General features: G+C 42.0%; 1 protein-coding gene across 10 annotated transcripts in view; it reads left to right on the top strand.

Annotated features, from left to right (window-relative positions):
- cfap36 (cilia and flagella associated protein 36) overlaps positions 1-20,459 on the top strand; it is a 67,491-nt gene that overhangs the window by 30,317 nt on the left and 16,715 nt on the right. For all 10 annotated transcript variants that reach the window (XM_051651158.1, XM_051651165.1, XM_051651164.1 and 7 more), the window contains exons 4-5: positions 7,603-7,717; positions 13,700-13,787. In XM_051651158.1, coding sequence (XP_051507118.1) covers positions 7,603-7,717; positions 13,700-13,787 — 203 coding nt within the window. The remainder of the gene's footprint in view (positions 1-7,602; positions 7,718-13,699; positions 13,788-20,459) is intronic.

The raw sequence follows: 20,459 nt of genomic DNA, 5'->3' as shown, positions 1-20,459 counted from the left end.
AGTGACATGGTTAGATATGGTAACCAAAATAAGCCTATAACACACGAGAGGAAGGTGTGTGTGTGTGCGAGAGAGAGAGAGAGAGGGAGAGAGAGAGAGTGTGTGTGGGTGTGTGTGAGAGAGTGTGTGTGGGTGTGTGTGAGAGAGAGAGAGAGAGTGTGTCTGTGTGTGTAAGGTGTGACATACACAAAATGGCGGACGTGTGTGTGGTTGTTAGTACGAGAGAGAGAGAATAAAGTGGTGGCACCAAAGCTGGTTTCGTGATTGTGAGAGAGAAAGCAGCTGTTAGTTTATCACTCAGACGCGGTGGACGGCTCGTAAACCGTCCCGCGGTCTTTGATTCTTTAATGGATAAACTCAATGTGCCGATCTCACCCGCAATGGCGGAAATACACAACAGTCCAATGTGATTGGACTACAACGCAGCAGATCTCATTCGTGATAACAGTACATTACAGTAATACCTTGAGTATTATTAGCAGCAATGAGCGGACTCGTTGGTCCGTAAACTGTACAAGCAATAACCTTGATACACAAGAATAACACACTATAATATTCTATCTCTGCCCAGACCTAAACCTCTTACTTGAATTGTATGGGGACGCAGACGAATGTGTGTTCATCCGTCCTGTAACTCTGACTCGGTTCCTCGAGGCTCGGGTGATGACGGGGGGCCGTTTCCTCGCTCTGTTGGTGGGTGGTACGGCTGCTGATTCTCGGCGGGCTGGCAGAGAAATCAGTGACGTCGACTTGATTGAAGAGGGAAGAGAAATCTTTTTCTCTTCACTTCTGCAGGCAAACGGATGAAGATGCGGATTGTTCGACAATCTCCTTCGGATCCGTTAGAGTGTTCAGTGGAACACAGAGTAATCTCAGCTCGTCCAGCGAGATGGAGATTGTATGGCTACAGTTTCAAGTCGTACGTTACTTCCTTGTGCCACGAAACTACACCTGAGAGCAGCGATGAGCTGCATCTACACCCGGTGAGCAAAGTTGCTGAAAGCAAATCCCGGAAGGATCTCAGAGGTATTTCTACTCCTGATGACGTCATGGTTGAGGGGCGTTCTGTCGTGTGCCTCATCCAATAGGAGTTGAGAGTTTGATCCTTTAGTGAGCAAGGCTTCGTGGGATTTTTAGTCTGTTTTGGACTCCCTTTGTTTGATTTTGCAGCGGTTTTTATCAGTAAGATTTATGACTTTGTATGTGGGCCTCGGTTAGGTTTTACGACTGTGTTAGGCCTGCCTTTGTCTTCTATCAGAATACATGAGGCCCAACATCATCACAGATTTTAAAGGGAATAAAAACTCCGCCATGAACACTGCTGCCTCTCTCCCAGATGAGCTAAATAATTTTTATGCACGGTTCGAGGGAAATAACACCGTCCTCGCAGAGAGAGCGCTCGCGGCCGAACCTACAGAGGTTAGTTCACTCTCTGTAGTGGATGTAACCGGATCCTCCCAATGGTTGAATATCCGTAAAGCCGCTGGCCCAGACGGCATTCCGGGCTGCGTCATCTGAGCGTGCGCGAACCAACAGGCTGGTGTTTTTACGGACATTTTCAACCATTCCCTCTCTTTGTCTGTAGTCCCCACATTCTTTAAAACATCCAACATTGTGCCTGTACCAAAGCAATCCAAAATCACTTGCTTAAATGACTGGCGTCCTGTTGCTCTGACCCCCATCATCAGCAAATCCTTTGAGAGAATAATCAGAGATTACATCTGCTCTGTGCTGCCTCCATCACTGGACCCATTGCAGTTTGCTTACCGCAACAACCGCTCCACTGATGATGCCATTGCATCTACAATACACACTGCTCTCTCCCACCTGGAAAAAAGGAACACTTATGTGAGAATGCTGTTTGTAGACTACAGCTCAGCATTCAACACCATAGTGCCCTCCAAGCTTGATGAGAATCTCTAGGCTCTGGGCTTAAACAGCTCGCTGTGCAGCTGGATCCAGGACTTCCTGTCAAACAGACGCCAGGTGGTTAGAATGGGCAGTAACATCTCATCACTGACCCTCAACACTGGAGCCCCGCAGGGCTGTGTTCTTAGCCCACTCCTGTATTCCCTGTACACACATGACTGTGTGGCAGCACACAGCTCCAATGCCATCATTAAGTTTGCTGATGATACGACGGTGGTAGGTCTGATCACTGACAATAATGAAACGGCCTACAGAGAGGAGGTGCACACTCTGACATGCTGGTGTCAGGAGCACAACCTCTCCCTCAACGTCAGTAAGACAAAGGCGCTTGTGGTGGACTTCAGGAGAGAAAGAGAACACATCCCCATCCCCATCACCATCAATGGAGCACCAGTGGAGAGAGTCAGCAGCTTCAAGTTCCTGGGTGTCCACATCACTGAGGAACTCACATGGTCCGTCCACACTGAGGCTGTTGTGAAGAAGGCTCATCAGCGCCTCTTCTTCCTGAGACGGCTGAGGAAGTTTGGAATGAACCGCCACATCCTCACACGGTTCTACACCTGCACTGTAGAGAGCATCCTGACTGGCTGCATCTCCGCCTGGTACGGCAATAGCACCGCCCACAACCGCAAAGCCCTGCAAAGGGTGGTGCGAACTGCCAGACACATCGTTGGAGGTGAGCTTCCCTCCCTCCAGGACATATACACCAGGCGGTGTGTGAAAAAAGCTCGGAGGATCATCAGAGACTCCAGCCACCTGAGCCATGGGCTGCTCTCACTGCTACCATCAGGCAGGCGGTATCGCACCATCAGGACCCGCACCAGCCGACTTCATGACAGCTTCTTCCCCCAAGCAATCAGACTTTTGAACTCTTGATCTCTCATGATCAATATACATCAGCACTGCACTTTTTTATCTTATCTCACACTGGACTGTCATAAATTATATTCTCTTAACAACACACTGGCAACAGATTATAAACCGACAGCCTGAATGTCAATACAGTACAATACAACCTACTGTACATTTTATATATACTATATATACTGTTTTTTTTTTTATTGTATAATATGTATTCTATATTGTGTGTATTGTATAATGTACATTGTATGTTATTATTTGTATATTGTGTTGTGTGTAATTATGTGTATATTAGATTTTAAATTGTGTTGTGTAAATTTGATGTTTATTGTAGACTGGTATATGTCTCATCACTGTCACGACTGCTATGTTGCTCGGAACTGCACCCAAGAATTTCACACACTATTGCACTTGTGTATATGGTTGTGTGACCAAAGGTGATTTGATTTGATATATGTGTGTATATATATATATATATATATATATTGTCTATTGTGTATTCTATATTTACTTTTTTCTTTTCAGTATTTATCTATTTTGTTATTCAATTTTAATTATTTTTTTAAAGGTCTTGTTGCTGTTTTTGTATTGTTGTGTACTGGAAGCTCCTGTCACCAAGACAAATTCCTTGTATGTGTAAGCATACTTGGCAATAAAGCTCATTCTGATTCTGATTCATTTAGCAGGTCAGGTCTACCCAAAAACTCTTCCAATTGTCTATAAATCCTATGCTATTCTCCAGACACCACTCAGACATCCAGCCATTCAGTGACACTAATCTACTATAAACCTCGTCACCACGATGAGCAGGGAGAGGGCCAGAGCATTTTACAGTGTCTGACATTGTTTCTGCAAGTTCACACACCTCTTTAACATTATCTCTAGTGATCTCCGACTGGTGAAGCTGGACATCGTTTGTGCCGATTAGGGGTGTGATGATACACTTATATTGGGTTCATTAGAAAGAGACGATATTTGTACACTATTTTTAAGAAATCTTCAATGACGAAATATATGACAGGACAAATTGTCTTTTATTCGACTGAAAGTCACAAAATGCAAAACAATGCAGTTGCATTTTGAAATGTTTTAACTAATCATCTTGTAATGAATGTCACTTCAGTTCTACTTTCTGAGTATGAATTATCATATGCAGTAAAAGACAACAATATGCAAGCACTGCAAAAGGTTTTGCCACAAACTCAACTGACTGGCTTCTCTCCTGTATGATTTCACATGAGTCTCTTCAGACCTTATAACTGTGCATGAACTATGCATGAGCTTCTAACTTCTAATTGAAGCTGTGTGTGACCTTCTAACTAAACTCCTTTCCACAAATTGAACAAAAAATAAAAACAGTATAACAAAAATAAATAACACTAAGTTTTTCTTAGTCTTATTTTTTAAGTGCAAACAATAAGTGCAACCTTAATCAAAGTAGTACTCTCTCAACACTAAAAGTGCAAACAGACTGACTAAATTTTTCTTCAAGCATGATACAGAGCTATGAGATGGTTACAACTTCACAGCCCAGCCTAAGATATGGTCATGTTCTTTTTCAAGAATATAAGCATGTCTACATTTTCTGGCAGCAGTTGAGACCTTTGGGCAGTAACTATGTCTCCTGCAATTGAAAAGACACGCTCACTTGGAACAGAGGCAGCAGGGATGGAAAGGTATGCTTTGGCAAGTGGAGACAGCAAAGGATATTGAAAGCAGTTTTCTCTCCACCACTTCAGTGGGCAGCTACTGAGTGGGACAGAGGCCTCTCTTCTGTAGAGTTCAATTTCCCTCTCGATCCCTCTGTTGGACTGTTCTGGCTCAGTAGAGAAAGAGTCCCCTAGCAGATCCTCAAGTGCCATCTTCTTGGAAGCAGGTTTTGTCACTTCTGCCTCAGCTCCCAGAGCCTCCTCTCCTCCATGTGTGGGATAGTGAGCTCCACCTGCTGCCTCCTCTTCTCTCTCCTCACTCTCCTCAGCTGTGGTCTTTGAACAGCAGAAACACTGGTGTTAACCTTAATAAGCAGCAAAGAGCCCCCCTCTCCCTCTCAACACACACTCACTCTGATGCTCTCATGTTTCTAACACACACACTGCATGAATCCATAAACATTTTTCAGTTGGTACTGGTAACATAAATTGAATAGGTAGAAACATTGTTACACACACACACACACACACACACACACACACACTCAAAAGGAGGAAAGCAATTTAAATTGATTTATACATGATTTTGCTGCAACTGTTTCACCGCCGCCTTTACCTTCAGGAAGACGGCCTCGTGCTGGTTATGGTCTAGCTGCGGTAGGGTCCGGAACCTTGGGTCCAGCACTGTGCTCTCCAGCAGATAGTTGTATGCATCCCTGCTGTTTCTGCCTGAAATATTACTGAGGATTGCTCTCTTTGTGTCGGCCACGGTGGTGGAATCGCCATCTTTGGTGTCATGCTCTGTCCAATCATGCTCTTCAGTGGCACAATGAGAGACACTGTGGGGCTCTTCTCCTCACATAATACTGTGGTGGCTGTCTTCAAAGGATTCAGCAGCTTTACAGGGTCTTCGACATCAATGATATTGCAGCTGTCCAGTGTGTTTTGGGCATTTTGTCTTATCTCTGGGCTGGTGAGAGCTGATGCTACGGCGCTGCTCCAGGTAACGATCCAGCATATCCAAGGTGCTGTTCCATCGCGTGGTAACGTCCATGATTAACTTGTGTGATGGCAGTTGTAGCAGCTTCTGTTTGGACATCAACACCACGGTAGCTGTTGAACTCCGATGAAAAACAGCAGCCACATGTCTCACCCACCCGAGCAAATGAGTGACGCGCGCTTCACCAAGGCCAGCCTGGGTAGCAAGGTTTATCGTGTGTGCAAAGCACTTAATGTGCGGCTCCAGTCCTGCCTCGCGCAAAGCCTCTTCCATATTACGCGCATTATCAGTCACAATAGTGATGCCATGGTTCGGCCTTTTAAGCTCCCAGTCAGTGACAGCTGCTTGTAAATCTAAGGCTATGTTTGCCCCTGTGTGGGTCTCAAAGTGGGCAAGACTGCAGTACAACATTTACCATTTCCCAGTCACTGTTGATTGTGTGGGCTGTAATTGTGATATAGCTCTGCATACCCCTAGAAGTCCAACCGTTGGTTATGGCGATGCTTTCTGCCTCTTTTAGGGTCTGTGCAACCTTGGCCTTGGACTCTTTGTAGAGGTTCAGGACTACCGTGCGAGTAAAATGCGCATGTGACGGGATGGTGTACTTCGGTTCCAATGTGTGAAGGAGTCGCCGAAATCCCAGATTTTCCACCATGGAAAATGGCCTCATATCAGCTGCAATGAAAACGCCGATGTCTCTCGTTATTGCCATGGCTCTAGCACTTGACTGTGGAAGTTGAGATGCAAAGGCATTTGTCAGCGTTGTCTGGCCTTTTAGTGTTTTCTTCACAGGCGCGGTTGATTTTAGTTGAGAGCTTTGGTGGTTCTGTTGGTGTCTTTGCATAATGCTCGTGTTAGCTGCGGTGTACGGCACTATTTTCTTACAGTGCTTACATATTGTAAGGGGCAGTGGTAGCTCAGCGGTTAAGGCTCTGGGTTACTGATCAGAAGGTCGGGGGTTCAGGCCCCAGCACCGCCAAGATGCCACTGTTGGGCCCTTGAGCATGGCCCTTGACCCTATCTGCTCCAGGGGCGCCGTATCATGGCTGACCCTGCACTCTGACCCCAGCCTAGCTGGGATATGTGAAAAAGAAGAATTTCACTGTATATGTGCAAATGTATAATGTGTGATAAATAAAGAAAATTATTAATTATTAATTATTAATTATTGTTTGTGTCTTGTTTGTCACTCTGTCGCCATTTATTGTTTCCACCGGGTACCCAAAATGCTGCCACAAACGATTTAAATGTGGTGGGGGAATCTTCTATGCTAATTTCACCCTCACACTCCATCATGCTGATATTGTGAGACAGCTTTTCACCTCAATGAGAAATATCGTCACGTTTTAATATCGCGAGATCTCGTCACACCCCTAGTGCCAATATGAATAACAATTTTAGAAAATCTACATTTAGCATTAGCCATCACTTGTAAATTTGATCTGATGTCAGACGCTCTGGCACCAGAAATGTATTTAACAATAGTGTCTGGAGTCTCTATTTCCATATTCCTTACAATAGAACCACCAATTATTAGGGCTCTTTAAACATGATTCTCAGTGGGTGCATCACTGAGTGGGGAGAATCGATTCAAAACCCTAACGGGAATGGGAGAGTGGTGTCGCTTTTCTGAGCGAGTATGCTGCAGAGACGTCACCCAGTCGCCCTGCTGCGGGGGCTCTTCAGCCAGAACCAAAGTGTGTTACTTGCTGTACTAATTGCTTCTGAAATAGTATCTACCAGCTTCTCTTTCTCACTGACCTCCACTAGCATTCAGATGTGTGTCTCTAACTCATTAACCTTCTCCATCAGCTTGACTATTTTCTCACATTTATCACATGTAAATCCCTCACTGCTGATGATAGAAGCTATAGTAAACGTGGCATGTAATGCAGGAAGCAATAACATGAGCAGATGCCATGACTTACTGCAATTGTTTGTTGTTGTGGTTGTTCTTGAGCAGCGAGGGTTTGAGATAGATGTGGTTCCTAATCAGCAGATGTTTGAGATTGATGCAATAATCCATTAAAAATACAGTGGAGAAAACGAATGTACGAATGTATATTGTCAGGGGTAATAATCAACAACTATTATTTTTGTCATAATCATGCAGTTCCTACAATCTCTAACTGTAAATGTTCTGTTGTTTTTGTTTCTTTCCAGGCTGTGTTCCAGCCGGTTCTTGCGACAGATGATTTTCAGATGTTTCGCTCTCTGATGGTACAGAAGAACATGGAGTTACAGCTGCAGGCACTGCACGTTTTTAAAGAGAGAAACGGTACTCCTCAACATGCCACTTTTATCATAATTACTCTTATTTAACTAATATATGAAAATATCAGCATTTTGTGTAGAAAAAGTATTTACTTCAAATATTAAACTATTTCCACCAGTTTTAGAAATGAACTGCTTAGTTAAGGGGTGAAATTTACCTTTATGAAGTCATATTTTTGTCTAAAATATAACACACCACTACAGTGCCTAAACTAGGGTTTCTCCGATACCAACATTTTGGCTTCGGTACGATACCAGCCATGGTACCTTTAATCAAATACATACTGTACAGCTTTAATCAAATGAAAATATAATACTTTTCAACAGAGTCGTCGCGTTGCGCCATGCGAGGGTCGGACGTGTGAACGGCAAGCTCTGTGCACTTTGCTAGTTTTAATACTTTCTATATCATAAACCGGTGAGATTCGATACACTCAGATTCTTGAGTGTTCTAGGCAGACAATATGTCAAAGAATTCAAAATCCTCTGGCTCTGGAGACATTAAAAGACACTTACGTGCTCAAGCTGAAGCCCCTGACAGGGCCCGTACTGGGGACTGAATTTGGATGGTGCGGTGGAAGAGATTCAGTGTCAACTGTTGAGTATGATGGCAATGCTGAAGAAGGTCGTTGCTGACTTGGAGGATCTTGCTGTAATACGTCAATCGATCACTGCCATGGAGACGTAATTCACTGAGATGGTTACAAGAATGTCGGATGTTGAGAAACTGATTATCTGGAGTCATCAGAGAGGAACTTAGCTGCTAATCCGCTAGCGACCAAGACAGACTTGGAGCACGTTTGGGAAAAGTTGGAAGAAATTGAGAATCGTAACCGGTGAAACAACGTCCGAATTGTTGGAATTCTTGAGAACAAAGAAGGCCGAGATATGGTGAAATTCCTAGACGAGCTCTTCCCGAGTCTGCTCGACATAACAGGCCATAAACTGGAAATCGAGCGAGCTCACAGAGTTCTGGCTCAGAGATCCGCTGAGGGAGACAGGCCCTGATCAATTCTGGCCAAATTTCTGAGATCATCCGATAAAGATCTGGTGTTACATGAGGCAAGGAGTAAAGGAAGGCTTTCTTGGAAGAACCACAACATTTTCTTGTTCCCAGGCTTTGCAAATTCAATGAGAGAAACATAATCGATTCAAGGAATGCAAGAAACTCTTACATCAACGGAAGGTCGCGTTTGCACTGATGTTCCCGGGCAAGTTGAGAATAGATTCTAAGGATGGCTGCAAAATATTTACATGCCCACAGTAAGCGATGTCCTTCATAAAGTCAATGGAGTGAGTTGGTCATTGTGTGATACTTTCTATGCAGCCGAGTGAGCCTGACTCACTGAACATTTACTTGACCGTCCGAGGAATCTAAGCGCCTTTTTTGTTTCTTTTTGTGCTGGTTCCACCTTGCGGCTGGAGTTTGTTTTGTGGGATAGCACTCCTTCGGGACAGTTTGTGGATGAATCTGCACATTCTTTGTGCTTACGCCTCCTATTGGGTGGAGTTTGTTTTATAGATTATTTTCTGTTGTGTAATTCTGTCTCACAAAATATGTATAGAAGCACCGGATTTGAGCAATCCGACGGCAAACTTGGACTCTCGTAGGCGTACGTGGACTGTTTGAGTTTGGAGGGATGGACACTGGTTGGCGCTGTCATGCACTGAGGGCAGTGGTAGCTCAGCAGTTAAGGCTCTGGGTTACTGATCAGAAGGTCGGGGGTTCAAGCCCCAGCACTGCCAAGATGCCACTGTTGGGCTCTTGAGCAAGGCCCTTGACCCTATCTGCTCCAGGGGCGCTGTATCATAGCTGACCCTGCACTCTGACCCCAGCCTTGCTGGGATATGTGAAAAAAAAGAAGAATTTCACCATATATGTGCAAATGTATAATGTGTGATAAATAAAGAAAATTATAATTAATAATTATAATTAATGCGCACGTTTTTCTTTTTTCTGTGTTTTTTGTTCGGGGGAAAGTTCAGGGTTTGATTGTTGCACTGATGTTGGAATGTGGTCGTTATAATTTTATTTTTGACACACAATCTATTTTTTCTAATATGTCAAACTGTCAAATGTTAATATGAGTGGATTGTCTCTCTCCATGTGGAATGTGAATCAGTTGGGGCACCCCATAAAAAGAAGGAAGGTTATTTATTTTCTGAAACGTAAGAAATATGATATAGTGTTTCTAAAAGAAATGCATCTTTCCCCGCAGGAAGCTGAAAAATTTGGGAAGATATGGGGTGGACATGTTTTCTTTAGTGCTGGCTCAAGTAAGAGCAGGGGAGTCATTACATTAATAAGTAAGCATCTACAATCTCAAACAGATTAAAGATAAATTAGGAAGAGTCATTATTGTTTTAGCAGAAATTCAGGGGCAAAGGTTGAATTTGGCTAATGTTTACGCACCTAACGCTGATGATCAGGGATTTTTTTATAGATCATGAAGGGATGTTGCAAGCCGCTGGCACCCCTCATGATATAATATTGGGAGGAGACTTTAATCTTTTGATGGACTCAGTCCTTGATCATAGTGAAGCAAAAGTGTGCAAGCCCTCTAGAGCAACAGTGACACTTCACAGGATGTGTAAAAATCTTGGTCTTACAGATATTTGGAGACTTTTAAACCCATCTGGTAGGGACTAAACATTTTTTCATCAGTCCATAAGATTTATTCTAGAATAGTTTATTTATTTATATCCAAGTCCCTCATTTCATCTGTTGTTGATTTGTTCAGTTGGAAACATTTTAGTCTCAAATCATGCCCTGGTGAGTTTAGAGGTGTTGCCACATACGGAGAAAAAGAAATCATATAGTTGCCGCTTTAATGTATCCCTTTGAAAAATCCTGAATTCCAACAAATGTTAAAGGCAGAAGGAAAAATTATCAGTGTTTATATGGAGACGTGGGCATGGGTTGGGAGGCACTTAAGGCGGTTCTTAGGGATCGGATCATACAGTATGCCTCGTTCATAAAAAATCCAAAGCACGAGAACTCGTGGAGTTGGAAGCGAATATTAAAAGTGCCGAAGCAGGCCTCAGATATTTGACACGATTGAAATACAGATATAATACTATTTTGTTGCGGAAAGTGGAGTTTTGGTTATTCAGGGCAAGACAGTCATATTTTGAGTCGGAGGACAAGGCAGGAAAACTTTTGACTAGATATATAAAGCAGAGAGAGTCTTTTTCTACCATTCCCTCAGTGAAATCTGCTGGTGGTGAAATATTTACCTCAGCCATTGATATTAATAATGCTTTTAAAGAATTCTATCTTGATCTCTGTAGTTCCACGTCTTCGTCTACTGATGAAGACATTAGAAACTTTGTGGAACCATTAGAACTCCCTAAATTGACGAATGGGCAAAAAAATAATCTTGATTCTGAGATAACCTTAGAGGAGCTTGGCGAGGTAAAAAGAGAGTAATTAATAAATTCTTAAAAAGGACAAAGATCCATGCGAGTGTAAGAGTTATCATCCAATTTCCCTGATCCAGCTAGACGTTAAAATATTGTCAAAAATTCTGGCTCTTATACATATAGATCAGGTGGGGTTTATTCGGGGGCCGCAGGGCTTCTGATAACATTAGGCGTCTCATCAATATTATGTGGTCAGTGGTGAATGATCAGACTCCGGTTGCGGCCATCTCACTTGATGCCGAAAAGGCATTTGATATGGTAGGATGGGATTATCTTTTTAAGATTTTGGAAATATACGGGTTCGGGAATACTTTTATTGGATGGATTAAGTTACTTTATAGACACACGGTAGCGGCGGTACCAACAAATGGATTAATTTCAGATTATTTTACTCTGGATAGGGGCACCCGGAAGGGTTGCCCTCTTTCCCCATTATTGTTCTGTCTTGCCCTGGAACGATTAGCAGCCGCGATAAGAAGGTGGTGGTGATGGGAGGTATGGCGCATAAGCTTTTGCTTTACGCTGATGATATTTTATTATTTGTCTCCGATCCCATTAGATCTATGCCTTGCCTCCACAGAATTATTAATTCCTTTTCCAAAGTCCCAGTGCACAATATATACAAGTGGTGTTTACATTCACGAGTGATATTGATTCTACGTATGTTCTAAGGATTATTGTTTGCCGCATTCGAGTTGAAGGATAGAGGACTCTATTTGTCTCTTTGTGGAGTTTTCTTTCGTATTGGATTACTTACCTGAAAGGAACGTTCAACACCACGCTGGTCGGATTTCGCGTTCCCGGGACATGACAGACAATGTCATCCAGCCATGTGAGCTCACTCGATTTCCAGTTTATGGCCTGTTATGTCGAGCAGACTCGGGAAGAGTCTAGGAATTTCACCATATCTCTGCCCTCTTCATGCTCAGGAATTCCAACAATTCGTATATCGTTCCTTCGATTTCTGTTTTCAAGATCTTCCAATTTTTCCAAAATGTTTTCCAAGTCTGTTTTGGACGCGGGCAGATTGGCGGATAATTCCCTGTCTGACGACTCCAAATAATCGATTCATTTCTCAACATCTGCGACTCTTGTGACCAACTCAGAGAATTTTGTTTCCATTGCCGTAATAGATCGACGTAATACAGCGAGATCCTCCAAGTCAGCAACAACCTTCGTCAGCATCACGAGATGTTGGACAGTTGATGCTGAATATCTTCTCCCGTCAAATCAAGTCCCTGGCTCGCAGGCCCGTCAGAGGTTTCAGCTAGAGCACGTAAGTGTCTTTTAATGTCTCCAGAGTCTGAGGTTTTTGACTTCTTTGCCATGTTTACCTCAAAGAGCAAATATGTAACTGGGTGTATCGAATCTCACCGGATTAAACATGAAAATAATTAAAAACTAGCAAAGTGCGCAGAGTTAGTCGCTCACACGTCTGCTTCTCGCATGGCATCACGTGACCCCTCGATTTGCCAGTTCTTGCTGTGAGATGTTAAAGTCCCTTATTTCTCGTGTAGCTATGCTAGTGAAGCGGAACGTTACAAGTTTTCATAACTGTGACCTTAATTGCCTACCGTCTGTAAGCTGTTAGTGTCTTAACGACCGTTCCACAGGTGCATGTTCATTAATTGTTTATGGTTCATTGAACAAGCATGGAAAACATTGTTTAAACCCTTTACAATAAAGATCTGTAAAGTTATTTGGATTTTTACAAAATTATCTTTAAAATACAGCGTCCTGAAAAAGGGAGTTTATATATAATTTTTGTTAAAAAAAAACAAAGATGCACAACAGAGCTTTACAGTATTAATGAAAACTTTGTGAAGCATTCGTTATATCAAGCTTCCCGTGACTCGCGAGTTGAAATCTCCAAGCTGCAAAGGAGAAAGAGTTCATTTGAGAGTTCACAGCTGTTTATACACTCAACACACTGATCTGCGGCTCTGCAGATGGCATGAAAATCAAGCATTTGTAGTGTTTGTGCGTGTGCCTGTGTGTGTGGAGATGACAGGGCAGAGAGGCGCCTCTTATTCATACTGTGTCGTGAAGCACATGTGACTATATAATTTCATTAAATGACATCCTCCTGCTGTTTAATGATCACACTTGGCCATATAGAGGCTTTTTTATTATTATTTTCAAATGGTCTTTGATTTCATCTCAAAACTCTCACATTGCATTACATTTTGCTAATGGCAGCATACTTTAATATGGTACCGAAATTAACAAGATGATATCGTACTGTTTTTAATTTTTTGGTATCGTGATATTTTTTTTTGCCCCACATTTGACATATCTGGAGCATTTTGTCTTGAGCCCTGGTTAATTTCTGACCCTGTTTTCCACTCAGCTGTGCAGTTTCAGACAGAGCTTCACAAAACTTCACAAATGAGCAAATGAAAATGTCTGGAACAGTGTAATCTATGAAGAGAGTTGTTGCCAAAAAACATGAACACTTTAATAGTCCTGCAGTGGGTATATTTCAAAGTGTAAGGACGTACTGTAGATGGAGTGTAGTAAAATTTGGTGTAATGTTGTAATATGTGTGTGTTTTGTGTTGTAGGTGGGCTGCCTGAGTGTCTGACAGATGGTGTTGATGTGATGAGTGAACTCGAGCAGCAAGAAATGAAGATTCTTCAGGAAGTTCTCATGTAATTTCACCTGCAATTACATCACATATGTGCTGCTAATGTAATGAGCGGGGTTTCTTGTCCCCTGACAGAGTGCCTGTATCACACATAAACACACAGTCTGCTGCTGACAGCGCTTCTTCAGTGAATAGAAATTATATGCATTAAATAAAAATGTTATTCAAGTTGTGATTCAATGGTAAACTTTGTGTAAACACATTTTAATATTGCCATTTTTAAGATTTTTAAAATGATCCATTTGAAAAATCTTGAGAACAGTAATATGATGGAAATATGTCCCAGATAATGCTGTGCTTACTGAGGTGAGCTGAACTTCTAAAGGGATTGATTGCGTTCACAGTAAGCCAAATGTATATAAAGCCATGAGACCACTGTGAGTTAAGCTGCTTAACAGTTCACTAATAGAGTCCCACATAAAAAGAACTAATGATATTAATGAATGTTACTGTTGTTTCCAACCCTGCCGCTCCACACATGAACCGGCCTGACAGTCTGTTATGACAGATATGATTTATCAGTGTAGGTCAGTGTCAACAGTCCCTGGAGCCCAGAACTTTCTGTTTGGATTAATTAAGATGCTTGTGTTAATGAATTCCATTAAGAGCTCAGTGTGAGGTCACGGGTCACTCAGATCAAATGTGTGGATCCAACTCTGAATTTAGAAACTCTGTGATTCATCTTTGACTTCAAGCGATCACACACTATTTTCATAAATATGAGATGTAAAATCTGACAAGAATGCATTAATTACAAAATTTAAAAATGTGATAATGGACCCTATGCTAAGCCCCACCCCTCCTTGGTTAGTATTACTAGGTCTGACAAGCTGCAGTCAAACCTGGAGAGAGAAGTGATCAGATTGAGAGAATTACATCTTACATTCACTAAAGCAATAAGCCGCAAGAGGGCACATCATGGTGATTTTACCCCGGGAAGGGGAAAGTGCCTCAAGGAGTGCCCGAATCCCCATTACCCACAGAGAAATAACTCAAACACACCGAATCACCTCATCTAATAAGAATTTAGTCAGAAATTTTAATTGTATAATATTACATTTATTACATTTATTTACCATCATTCACCTATATTGACACACTGAATGAGAGTCTGGTTATAGGATTTGTGTGTACTTATTCACATCACTGTCCTCATATTCAGTCTTCAGAAATTGCACAGAACAATTGCCTTATTTCCTGAAACCTGTAACACACAAATGGAGTCAAATCTATAAACACAAAATCAAAACTACATACTCAACTTCTGAAACCACAAACTTTTAGGGCACAATCAAACGCTCTATTGAAAATGTTATTATCTTTGACCTAATTCAAACTTTCCCTTCACAAAACCATCAAATACACAGATACAGTGAACGTTCATTACACACTCTGAGATATTTTAAAAACAATAGGCCTACAATAACATCATCTGACAGTCAATTAAATAATTTATTATACATTAGAGCAGTACATAAAAATAGCAAAAATTAAAAAGTTCCCGATAAAAGAACGCTTAGACAGATTGTACAGTAACAGCACAGTAAGTTTTTCTTTTTATGATGGAGGATTTTATTTATTTTGTACAGTTACAGTGAGGAAAAGAAAAAAGTTTGTATCCTGTGGGGGAAAAAAGTCACATTTATTGTTCCTGAGCATCTTGCCACTGGGCTGGACCAGGCCAAAGAGCCTCATCAACATCATATACAATGTTAGCCCTAGCCAGGCAGCGGAGGAAGTACCCCCGGTATTCGTTATCCACCCCTGAAAAGAGTCTAAAGCAATGTCATCACAAGCCTACTCTATTGCTTGCAGAAGGTTTTCTTGCTGTTAGGATTTCTATCATATACTTTCCACCGCCATTCTGGGAAGAACTCCTCGATGGGGTGAAACAAACAATCCATGTTGTCTGCTGGCAGCACACATTGTGACATTGCCACCACGCTGATTGGAAAACATCCACATTTGCCAATAATGTTTCGCCCACTTCTCCTCCACCTCTTCCTCTTCGAACTCCTTGCTCCTCTTGCTTCCCTCTCCAATTTCCTCTAACTTGACCTCTCTCTGAATTAGTGGAAACCATTTTGACCTTTTTATACATGCTGGGACAATATTCTGATTGGTGTGTGAACAATTTTGCCAACCCTATAACACCGTATGTATCAAATATGATAGACAACATTTGACGGCTCCTGTCTCACTCTCTGTTCAACCTGAAAAGCCAAAAAACTTATGGTATGTAATTTTCACGTTTATGGCACCATCTAGTGGTTATTTGTGAAAAAAGTGGTTTCAATGTTTAAATCGATCCATTTAAAATCAAGGTGCACATCCGCCAAAATTGACACTTATGTTTGGATAAATTACATCTTATTTTAATAAAGTAACGGGGCCTGGGTAGCTCAGCGAATATTGATGCTGACTACCACCCCTGGAGTTGCGAGTTCGAATCCAGGGCGTGCTGCGTGACACCAGCCAGGTCTCCTAAGCAACCAAATTGACCCGGTTGCTAAGGAGGGTAGAGTCACATGGGGTAACCTCCTCGTGGTCACAATTAGAGGTTCTCGCTCTCAATGGGGCGCGTGGTAAGTTGTGCATGGATCGCGGAGAGTAGCATGAGCCTCCCATGCTGTGAGTCTCCGCGGTGTCAAGCACAGTGAGCCACGTGATAAGATGCACGGATTGACTGTCTTAGAAGCGGAGGCAACTGAGACTTGTCCTCCGCCACCCGGATTGAGGTGAGTAACAGCGCCACTACAAGGACCTACTAAGTAGTAGGAATTGGGCATTCCAAATTGGGAGAAAAGGGGATCAAATAAAAATTAAAGTAAAAGTAACAGTAATAATTATATGGTTACTGATATTTTAAAATGAGTATTTGCTGGACGGTATGCGAGGATCGGACGTGTGAACGGCGAGCTCTGCACACTTTGCTAGTTTTAATACCTTTTATGACATAAACCGGTGAGATTTGATACACTCTGTTCCATAACTGTTCTAGGAGGACAATATGTCAAAGAATTAAAAATCTTTGGGCTCTGGAGACGTGCTCAAGCTGGCACCCCTGAGCAGGCCCCGAGCCCGGGAGTTGATTTGGTTGGAAAGATGCGGGAAATATGGCAAGAGATGCTGAACATGTCAGCAATGCTGACGAAGGTCATTGCTGACTTGGAGGATCTTGCTGTGATACGTAGATCGATCAGTGCCATGGAGGCGAAATTTACTGATGTGGTCATAGGAGTGGGGGATGTCGAGAAACGTATCGATTATCTGGACTCATCGGAGTGGGAATTATCTGCTAATCCGCTAGCGACAAAGGTGGATTTGGAGTGTGTCTGGGAGAAGTTGGAGGACATGGAAAACCGTAGCCAGCGGAATAACGTCTGAATCGTCGGAATTCCTGAGGGCGAAGAAGGATAGGACATGTTGAAATTCCTGGACGGGCTCTTTCGAAATCTGCTCGACATATCAGGCCATAAGCTGGAAATCGAGCAAGTTCACAGGGTTCCAGCTCGATGATCCACGGAAGGAGACAGGCCCTAATCAATTCTAGACAAATGTATGAGATCATCCAATAAAGATCTTGTTTTATGCGAGGCAAGGAGTAAAGGAAGGCTTTCTTGGAAGAACCACAGCATTTTCTTGTTCCCAGACTTTGCAAACTCAACGAGAGAAACGTGATCAATTCAAGGAATGCAAGAAACTTTTACGTCAACGGAAGGTCGCTTTTGCACTGATATTCCCGGCCAAATTGAGAATAGATGCTAAGCATGCAAGCGATGTCCTTCATAAAGTCAATGGAGTAAGTCTTCTTGTGGTACTCACATTGCAGCAGAATGGACCAGCTCACTGAACATTTGCTTGACTGTTTGAAGATTCTGTACGCTCTTTTTGTGCTGGTGCCATCTATCGGCTGGAGTTTATTTTGTGGAGTATTTCTGGCAAAGTCATTGGAGTAAGTAATTTGCTTGTACTCACGTTGCAGCCGAGTGGACCGGCTCACTGAACATTTGTTTGACTATTTGAAGATTCTGCGCGTTCTTTTTTTGCTGGTTCCGCCTAGTGGCTGGAGTTTATTTAGTAGAATAACACACCTTCAAGTCAGTTTTATGGATGAAGCTACACGCTCTGTGTGTGTATTCTGCCTATTGGCTTGAGTTTGTTTTATAGATTATCTTTTGCTGTATAATTCTGTCTCACAAAATGTGTATAGAATCACCAGACTTGAGCAATCCGATGGCAAGTTTGTTGTGGGGGCTCTCGTAGGCATGCATGGACTGTTTAAGTTTGGAGGGATGGACGGCAGTTGGCGCTGTCGTGTGGGGCACATTTTTTCTTTTTCGTTGTTTTTTTTGTTTTGTTTTTTTTGGGGTTTTTTTGGTACTAGGGGATGATCGGGGTTTGATTGTTGCACTAATGTTGGAATGTGGTCTTTATAATCTTATTTTTAACACACTTTTTCTATTTTCTATTTTTTCTTATGTGTCAAAATGTCAAATGTTAATATGAGTGGATAAGAAAGTTATTTCTCTTTTTAAGCGTAAGAAATATGATATAGTATTTCTTCAAGAAATGCACCTTTCTCCGCAGGAAGCTGAAAAATTTGGAAAGATATGGGGTGGGCATTTTTTTTTTATAGTGCTGGCTCTAGTAAGAGCAGGGGAGTCATTACACTGATAAGTAAGCGTCTACAATTCAAATGTCTCAAACAGAGTAAAGATAAATTAGGAAGAGTCATTAATGTTTTAGCTGAAATTCAGGGACAAAGTCTTATTTTGGCTAATATTTATACACCTAACGTTGATGATCAGGGTTTTTTATAGATCTTGAAGGGATGTTGCAAGCTGCTGGCACCCCTCGTGATACAATATTGGGAGGAGACTTTTGACAGACTCAGTCCTTGATGATAGCGAAGCAGAAGAGTGCAAGCCCCCTAGAGCTTCACATGATGTGTAAAAATCTTTGTCTTACAGATATTTGGAGACTTTTGAACCCATCTGTTAGGGACTATAAATTGTTTTCATCAGTCCATAAGATTTACTCTAGAATATTTTTTTTTTATATATCTAAGTCCCTCATTTCATCTGTCATTGATTGCTCAATTGGAAACATTTTAGTCTCAGATCACGCCCTGGTGTTTTTAGAGGTGTTGCCACATATAAAGAAAAGGAAATCATATAGTTGGCACTTTAATGTATCCCTCTAGCAAAATCCTGAATTCCAACAAATGCTAACGGCTGAAATCAATGTTTATATGGAGACCAACTGGTCCTCAGTATCCTCTGTGAGCGTGGCTTGGGAGGCACTTAAGGCGGTTCTTAGGGGCCAGATAATACAGTATGCTGCTTTCACCAAGAAATCCAAAGCACAAGAACTTGTGGAATTGGAAGGGAATATTAAAAGTGCCGAGGCAGAGCTGAAGCGCTGAATGTCGTCTAATGGCCTCAGAAAATTGACCCGATTGAAATACAGATATAATACTATTTTGTCACGGGAGGTGGAGTTTTGGCTATTCAAGGCAAGACAGTCATACTTTGAGTTGAGGGACAAAGCAGGGGAGCTTCTGGCTAGTTATATAAAACAGAGAGAGTCTTTTTCTACCATTCCCTCAGTGAAATCTACTAGTGGTGAAATATTTACCTCGGCCACTGATATTAATAATGCTTTTAAAGAATTCTATCTTAATCTTTATAGTTCCACATTTTCGTCTACTGAAGAGGATATAAGAAACTTTGTGGAACCATTAGAACTTCGTAAACTGTCAGCTGAGCAAAACATTTCTCTTGATTCTGAGATAACCTTGGAGGAGCTTGGTGAGGTAATTAAGGCCTTGCCTACAGGCAAGGCTCTGGGCCAGATGGCTTTGCCACTTTTTTTAGATCTTATGCTACAGAACTGGCTCCACTTTTTCTAGAAATTTATACGGAATCATTAAAGAATGGAAAGCTTCTGCCAACCATGACACAAGCCCAAATCAGTCTGAATCTTAAAAAGGACAAAGATCCAAGCGAGTGTAAGAGTTACCGTCCAATTTCCCTGATCCAGCTAGACATTAAAATATTGTCAAATTTTGGCTAACCGATTAAGTAAAGTTATTACATCTCTTATACATATAGATAGGGTGGGGTTTATTCAGGGCCGTAGCTCTTATTATATCATTAGGCGTTTCATCAATATCATGTGGTCAGTGGCAAATGATCAGACTCCGGTCGCTGCCATCTCACTTGATGCCGAAAAGGCGTTGATATGGTTGAATGGGATTATCTTTATAAGATTTTGGGAATGTACGGGTTTGGGAATACGTTTATTGGATTAAGTTACTTTATAAACATCCGGTAGCGGCGGTACAAACAAATGGATTAATTTCAGATTATTTTACTCTGGATAAGGGCACCCGGCAGGGTTACCCTCTTTCCCCATTATTGTTCTGTCTTGCCCTGGAACCATTAGCAGCCACAATAAGAAAGGAGGATGATTTTCCAGGGGTGGTGGTGGGAGATGTGGCGCATAAGCTTTTGCTTTAGCCAGATGATATTTTATTATTTCTCTCCAACCCCACTAGATCTATGCCTTGCCTCCACAGAATTATTAATTCCTTTTCTAATTTCTCAGGATACAGAGTTAATTGGTCTAAATCCGAAGCTTCGGCTCTGACAGAGTACTGCCCAGTAACGGC

The sequence above is a fragment of the Myxocyprinus asiaticus genome, chromosome 23 (assembly GCF_019703515.2).
Source record: "Myxocyprinus asiaticus isolate MX2 ecotype Aquarium Trade chromosome 23, UBuf_Myxa_2, whole genome shotgun sequence".
Taxonomy (NCBI): domain Eukaryota; kingdom Metazoa; phylum Chordata; class Actinopteri; order Cypriniformes; family Catostomidae; genus Myxocyprinus; species Myxocyprinus asiaticus.
Note: the sequence above shows the minus strand (reverse complement) of the source record. Positions and strands in the feature narration are given on the sequence as shown.